We start from the raw sequence: 7,548 nt of genomic DNA on the forward strand, positions 1-7,548 counted from the left end.
TCTCCCCTCAAGGTAGGCACCCCATGTGCCCCCACACTCTCTGTGCTCTGACCTCCCAAGGCTGGTGCTCACCCCATGGTGGCACAGTGTCCCTGTCACACTGAGGACCCAGGCAGTGCAGCTTGGTGCAGAGAAGGATGGGGACCCACCTCCCACTGCCAACCCATGCCCTTTTCTTCCCTTCAGGTGAAGAGACCCCAATTTGTGCAAGCCCAGTCTGACTTCTTTGCCCATGAGGGCTCCCAGCTGCCCTTCCTCCGCGGGGACATCATTGAGGTCCTGGACTGTCCCGACTCCAACTGGTGGCAGGGGAAGATCTATGGGCGCATCGGCTTCTTCCCTCGGAACTACGTCCACCCCATACGCAAGTGAGCTGCCACCACACTGTCGGTGAGTGGGCATGACCTGCCCCCCTGCCCCGTGCTCACCAGAGCTGCTTCGTGCCCACACACAGACTGTGTGCCCCTTCGTCCCCACGGATGGTGGCTGTCCCCATGCTGCGCTGCTGCACACCAAGTCCTGGAGCCATGTGGGCTGTGCTGGAGGTAGAGGCCAGGCTGGTGGTGATCTCCATCCAGGGACTGTCTGCATCTGGCACACTGAAACATCAGCTGTGGCTCTCCTGACTCCAAGACCTCCAAGACCCCCAGCCCAGGCATCAGGCTGGCAGTGGTGCTCCCCAGGGAAGGTGTGGAGTCTTGAACCACAGCCATAAGAACTTTTCCAGCGCCACAGCCTGGTGGGATGACTGCAAACAGAGGGGAAGAGCATGTGTTGCCCAAAGATTGGCCCCTCTCCAGTCCCTGTAAGCGAAGCTCCAGCTCCAGGGAGGGCTGAGGTCAGCCAGGACACAGCCAGGCTCCGTAACTCCAGAGGGGTGCCAAGGCTCATGGTGCCAGGGAAGGCTGATCCAGAGGGTTTCAGTCCTGCAGGTGCTGTTCATAGCTGAAAATTGTGTGTTTTCTTATATTATATTTTATTTAGAACTACTAAAATGTGTTTGGGTGACACCCTTGAGTGCAGCTGCTCCTCTTCCATCTCCACCACAGGGCTCCCATTGCAGCACCCACGTCCCTGCTGCTTCACTGTGGCTTAGCTCCCCTTGCAGCCCCCATTTCCCCACCCCAATACCTGTCATAGGCCCCTCCCAGGGGCTTGCTGCCCCCACAAATTCCCCCCACACCTCACACCCCCTGGAATGCACTCAGGATCTGCAGTGCTGAGAACACCACTACACCAGTGGATTTAAACATCCCATGCCCAAATGTGCCAAATAAAAACTATCACACAGATCACTGTTTTCCCCCTTCTCCCAGCACCTTTCCCACCTTTTGGGGCTGGCAGGGCACTAGGCAAAATAGGCATAACAGAAAATATTGATGCACATCAGGACAATGGCGTTGATACCACAGACATTGGACCAGAACAGAGACTCCGTGGTGTCCTTGAGGTCCATGGCCAGGGATCCCTTGGCCTTTGATGGCTGCTGGATATCTAGGGAAGCTGAAGAGGCACCTGGCACAGAAATATGGTGACTGTGGGGGACAGACAGCCCTGGGGACCAGCCACATCCTGGTAGGGGGCACAGTCCTGGGGAAACTGAGGCATGGGGCATCCATGCTGTCCTGCTGCCTGTAACAGGCAGGGAGTGAGGGGCACTGAGGATGCCTCCCCTGCCAGACACTCCTAAGGACACACTCACCATTGCGAGATCCCTGGGATGTGCCACACACAGAGGGCTGGGGGGGCTCCCTTGAGAGGGTCCACCAGGTGAGATCCTTCAGCTGGAAACCAGGGTGAGATTTCTGAGAAAGCAATCCCAGGCCAGACCCTACCATGGGACCTCCCAGCCAAGCTCAGGGTGTACAGAGTGACACCCACATCTCTGGCTGAGGAGGTCTGGTGGGTGACAGGGTGAGGGGTCTGGGTGCCCTCACCTGGGCTGGGGGTGGTAGGGGGGTCAGTAGAGTGACACCCACCACGACAGTGGCTGTGGCAGCAGCCAGCAGCACAGCAAAGTGCAGGTAGTGGATGTCAGTGAGCAGCCAGGGCCTCTGATCGGGGACCCCACAGCGGGGTGTGGGGTGTGCCAGCTCCAGCCCCATCCTGGCCAGCCCCAGAGCCAGCCCTGCCATCAGGCCCCAAAAAGCTCCCTGTAAAGCAAAGGTCCATGGGGAGTGGCTGGAGGAGGATGGTCCCCCCACAGGGGGGACAAACCCCTCAGGAGCTGCTCCCTCCAGCCAGATCTGGGAGAGGGTTGAGTGGCCTCTGTGTGCTGGGGCACAGCTGAGTCCTGGCCCCTCCCCACAGGGGATGTCCCCTGCCAGCCTCATCATCTGTGCCATGCTTGGTGGCCATGCATGGTGGCACCTGCCTCCTCCTCCTCCTTTTCACACCAGCCACCCACCAGCTCCCAGGGGAACATCAGCCAGGCTCAATTCCTCTCCTCAGCCCCTCCAGCATTGCCTCTCCAATTCCTCCCCCAACCCCCTGACCCACTCTGGGTCCATTGGGGGACGGGGGCAGACAGGGGCATGTTGGTACCACCCATGTCTCCAATCTGTCCTGAGGGCCACCCTGGCCATGTACCAGCTCGTTAGCTCGGGGCCAGAAGACAGCCAGGACAAAGACAGCAGTGACAGGAGGAGCCAGGTAGCTGGTGACAGCCTGGATGTAGACGTAGAGCTGTCCACCGCTGGAGCTCTGCAGGATGGGGATCCAGATCACACTGAGGACCACCAGCACCACCGTGACCACCCTGTGGGCAGCAGCAAGATGGTACAGGTGATGTTTCTGTCCCACCTGCACTTTCTTGCACCTGCAGCATCACCATGGCAGTGGGGTTCCTCCAAAACAAGGGTTGGGTCCCAGTGCTGGCACAGAAGAGCTGGCTGGGGGCTGCAGGTGGGTCAGAGGAGAATGCTCACCGCTGGGTGACATTCCCAGGGCCATAGAGGATGCTACTTATACCTGTGCCAGTTCCATTCTGGGCAGATGAGCACTCCCCAGGCTCCTGCCCAGCCCTGGGAGCTGCTAAATTGGACCCCACCATGGAGAAACACCAGTCAACAGGTACTTTCACTATGAAAAGCCACCAGCCTCAGAGGCTGAGTGCTCTGGCCACATTTGGGTGATGGTCTCAGCACCCCCATGTCCAGGCAGAGCACCCAGGTGAGAGCAAGGAACATGGGCTGAGTTGGTCTGTGCTCAGCTCCCCCAGCTAGGCTGCAACAGAGGGGTGTGTTAGTCCCCAGTATCACTCTGATCCCATCCTCACCCAAATCCCAGCCACATCTCACAGCATCACCCTCCTCTGAAGCACAAGGTGTTGGCCAGACCCCAGATTTTGGGCCCAATCTCTGAGCAGGCAGCCTGGGCATGACCCAACCCAAAGGCTACTGTATTTATAGCTCAGCCAGGCTTATTTACAGCCTTGCAGAATTTCCTACATCTCCATCTGCTCATCTCAAAAAGCAGAAGTAGGGGGGGAAAAAGAGAAAAAATAAGCTATGAAAGCAGCTCTAGCTGGAGCCCCTGCTGTTGCCAGGTGCTGGGGAAAAGGGAACCAGTCTGAGCATAAAATGCACACCTTGACCCACGGGGTAGAAGAAATCCCTCTGTTTGGAATGTCTGTGAGGCACAGAGGATAGAATCATAGAATGATGGAATGGTTTGGGTGGGAATGGACTTTGAAGACTGCTGGGTTCCACCCCACTGCCATGGGCAGGGACACCTTCCACTATGCCAGGTTGCACCAAGCCCTATCCAACCCAGCCTTGATGCTGAAAGATTATGGAGTGTCTGAGTGTGGCAGGAGCTGGGTGTGCCAGGTGTCCCACTCCACATGCAGCCCAAAGTGGGAATCCAGGCAGGGAGGTAGTGCAGCCCCCAGCATAGCCCTTTGCAGGGGTCTGGGGCCATTCAGGAAGGATCAGGTTTTCCTGTCACTATGCCATCACCTTGGCAGGGAGCACACATCAAACATCAACAGAATTTCCAGCCAGACACCACAGCCACAGTAGAAGCTCAAACCCCCAGGTCCAGGAACCTGGAGTTCTTTCCAATTCCACAAGCAAATCCCTTTCCACCCCATGCTGGCAGGGGGTTGGAATGAGCTGATATTTAAGGTCCTTTCAAAACATTCTAGGATTCTGTGATCCCTGGATGGGGCTAGGGAGCAGCTGGGACTCTAAGGCAGCTACTCAGGAGTAACCCCAAGCCACTTGTCTCCATGCTGGCAAGTAGGAATACCTCAAACTTTCAGCTCAAACAGCTTTTTCTGCTCTCCAAAGCACAAATCCTTGGCTCCCTGTGATCTGCAGCACTGCTCACATTAATCACCCAACAGGCTAAAGAAGCACCCAGGATCCACTGCAGCAGCGACTCCTGCCCCGGGCGGGCAAAGCCCTTCGCAAATACTCATTATCCCTCCTCAGGAAAGCTGTCCTGTGTTGTCACACCCCTGTCACCGGCAAAGCCAGCGCCAGGGAGGGGCAAGGCAGGCCCTGAGACAAGCATTCTCTTCCCATGGGGGAGCATGGGGACTGTGGTACCGCAGGAACACAGCCCATCCCTTTCCCACCTGCTGGAGATGGAGGATGCCAAGAAACAGCTGTTCCTGCAGCTGCTGGACCAGCCAACCCTCCTGGCAGCCCCAGCACAGCCCAGCCAAAGCCCTGACCCAGATTCCCTCCTTGTTATTGTCTGCCCTGCGCCGAGGACGCTCCCTGGCTCCATGGCACCCTGCCGGGGCATTCCCCAGCACTGACTCTGCTGCCCCGAGCACAGCACTGCGGGTGAGTTCCTGGGCTTCCCGCCGGCACCCGCCAACCCGCGGGATCAGCCAGGGCATGTGCAGGCACTGCTGCCCTTTGCCACCTGGCACAGGTTCCCTCTGCACTTTGTGGGTGACCTCAGCCAGGAGCACCCACGGCTTCTGGAGGGAATGGGCTGGAAGCAACAGGGAGAGGCTTCACACCAGCCAAACATCCTGCCTGCCTTTCCACCGCTTTCATCCATAAAATAATCCCAGAGCTTGTTTTCCTTGCATAAGCCAGGCTGAGTGTAGGCACTTTGCAGGCTAGACTGGCCCCACCAGTCTCCCCAAAACCTCTGGTCACTACCTGCCCACAAAGAGCAGCTCCTGGTCACCAGCCCTTGGCCGCAGCTTCCTCCAGATGTCCATGGTGAAGAGAGTGCTGCTGCTGTTGAATATGGAGGTCAGGGATGACATGAGTGCAGCCATCATCACCGCAATCATCAGACCCCGCAGCCCTGGGGAAGAGAGGGAGCGTCATGGAGCAGCTGAACCCAGAGGGATGGGATGGGACAGCCCTGGGATAACGCCTACCCCTCTTCAGGCACATGCTGGGATCTCCCCTGGGGCAAGAATGGGATTTGGGAACATCCAGCTGCACCCCAGGATGCTGGGACCCTGTGGTGCCCTGGGATCACCCCTATCCCCTGACCTTGCTTCTGCAGTCACCCTTGGAGGGGCTGCATGGGCTGTCCTGTGCACAAACCCATTCAGACTATCCATGGGGTTCCCCCCAACAACCAAACTGTGACAGCAGCCCCAGGGGGCAGCAAAGCCCAGTGGAGATGGAGTCACCCCCTCCCACCCACCTACCACTGGGCATCAGCTCGACCACCAGCTTGGGGTAGGCGATGTTGGAGCAGCCCACAGCAGCCCCACACACACGGGTGCACTCCTCAGGGTCCACGCAGGCTACGGTGTCTGGGGGACAGAAGCAGGTGAGATATCAAGACCCCTCACAGAATAAGGGCCAGCCCAGAACCCTCTCCCTCCTCTCACACCTCTCTCACTGGGATAGATATTGACCCTTTGCCGTGGCCATGATGCCCAGACCATGGCAGGGGAGGATCCATCCCAGTAGCATCCTCTCACCTTCCACTACCCAGCACCAGTCGGATCTACCCCCACATAAAATCCAGTGACAGCTGCCTTGAGGAGACCTCCAGAGCCAGGATGGGCCCCACCAGGACCTGGGGCTACAGCAGAGCCCCAGGGGCAGGCACTGCCTGTCCCCACACGCGGGGCCAGCTGGGATCATGCACCGTTGTGGCAATTACCCTGCATGGGCAGCACCAGCAACTCCCAGGACGCACATGGCAGCGTGCCAGGACCATCAACGCCCAATTACTTCTATGGCTCAACGAGCCCTGAACCCTTTTTCTTCATTGTTACGCTCATAAAATATTGAAATGGATGGAAATTAATGTCAGGCATAAATATGGATGGGCTGCCTGGCTCTCCAGTCTGCATCCACCCACCCAGGAGCACGGGGATGAGCACGTGTGTTTCCTGCACATGGCTGGGAGCATCATCCTGGTTCTCCTGTGTGGTGAACCCCACCAAAGAGGGGTGCAGCCCTCAGCCCCCTGGTTTGCCTGAAACACCAACTGGTGACACCTTGGGGCTTTCCATAAAGGAATGTGGGGTGCAATGGGAGCACAACACAGTGTGGGCAAACCACAAGCAATGCTCAGTACATCCCAAGGATGCCAAAAAACCCCAACCTGAGCCACCTTTCCCCAAGGTTAGAGTCAGTGCCAGTGCTCCAGTGACTCTGTCCTCCAGCAGCTGTGAGTAAAGCTGCCATCACCACTCCATGCCTCAGTTTCCCCTCTCTAAAGCACCACATTGTGCACGGCTCCATGCAAATGACTGGTGGCTGGAGGGTGGAAGATGCTCCAGAGGGCAAGGCAGTGTCTGGGTGTTATATTCCAGATGAAACACCTGCCCCAGGGCTCAGCTCTGCCACCAAACCCCTTGATAGGACCCTTGAGTGTGCAGGAAGTGGGATGCAAGCCCAACAGGGCAGCTGGAGCTCCCAGGCTGGGAGCAGAGTGCAGCATCATAACCCACTGCCTCACTTTTAAGCTCTGCTAGAGATGGAAAATTAATTAGGAGCTTGTAATTACTGCTTCCATCTGCAGCCAGGAGAAGCCAAAGCTGCAGGAGTGGGGCCATGTCTGAGTCTGGCGCTGCCTGTCCTGCTGGATCAGCCTGGGGACACCAAGTATGGTGGGGACCAACCTGCTGGGCCACAGCAACCTGTCCCTGCAAACAGGTGCTGCACCAATTCGGGTGCTAAATTCACCATGTGGAGTGAAGATATCTGGGTGAAGAACCCCCCAGGAACTGGGGACAGGGGACCCAGACATGTTTACCCCACACAAGGATCAGACAATGCTCCAGGTGTGGGGCTCTGCCATCCCAATCCGCCCCCACCAGCCAGCACATCACACGATGGATGGGATGCCACATTTACACCACATGCAATAAATCATTAGTGCACACACCCAGCAAAAGAGTCCATAAATCTCTTGGCACAATAAAAACACCTGGTGGCTGAGGTGGGGACAACCGCAGCACACTCCAGCCATGGCACACACACACCCACGCTCCACACACCGATCCAGGGCATCTCCCAACCCACCCAAGGGGAGAAGGCGACTGGGATGAGGTCCTGGAGCCCTCCATGAGTATTGGCTCAGTGCTCAGCTCTGTCACATTTGCTGTGC

At 57.6% G+C, this 7,548-nt stretch overlaps 2 protein-coding genes across 4 annotated transcripts in view; one reads left to right on the forward strand and one right to left on the reverse strand.

Annotated features, from left to right (window-relative positions):
• Positions 1 to 372, forward strand: part of GRAP (GRB2-related adaptor protein) — a 4,969-nt gene extending 4,597 nt beyond the window's left edge. The window contains 1 exon segment of the mRNA XM_009070963.1: positions 187 to 372. Within this exon segment, the coding sequence (XP_009069211.1) occupies positions 187 to 372 (186 nt within the window).
• Positions 373 to 1,348: 976 nt separating this feature from the next.
• The window catches only part of SLC5A10 (solute carrier family 5 (sodium/sugar cotransporter), member 10), a 39,672-nt gene continuing 33,472 nt past the window's right edge, over positions 1,349 to 7,548 (reverse strand). For 2 of the 3 annotated variants that reach the window (XM_009070965.1, XM_009070966.1), the window contains 6 exons: positions 5,630 to 5,737; positions 5,124 to 5,274; positions 2,590 to 2,758; positions 1,938 to 2,153; positions 1,734 to 1,784; positions 1,349 to 1,468 (listed from right to left, as the gene is read on the reverse strand). In XM_009070965.1, the coding sequence (XP_009069213.1) occupies positions 1,349 to 1,468; positions 1,734 to 1,784; positions 1,938 to 2,153; positions 2,590 to 2,758; positions 5,124 to 5,274; positions 5,630 to 5,737 (815 nt within the window). The remainder of the gene's footprint in view (positions 1,469 to 1,733; positions 1,785 to 1,937; positions 2,154 to 2,589; positions 2,759 to 5,123; positions 5,275 to 5,629; positions 5,738 to 7,548) is intronic. The other variant, XM_009070967.1, reaches the window with a different exon arrangement.

The sequence above is a fragment of the Acanthisitta chloris genome, unplaced genomic scaffold (assembly GCF_000695815.1).
Source record: "Acanthisitta chloris isolate BGI_N310 unplaced genomic scaffold, ASM69581v1 scaffold13233, whole genome shotgun sequence".
Taxonomy (NCBI): domain Eukaryota; kingdom Metazoa; phylum Chordata; class Aves; order Passeriformes; family Acanthisittidae; genus Acanthisitta; species Acanthisitta chloris.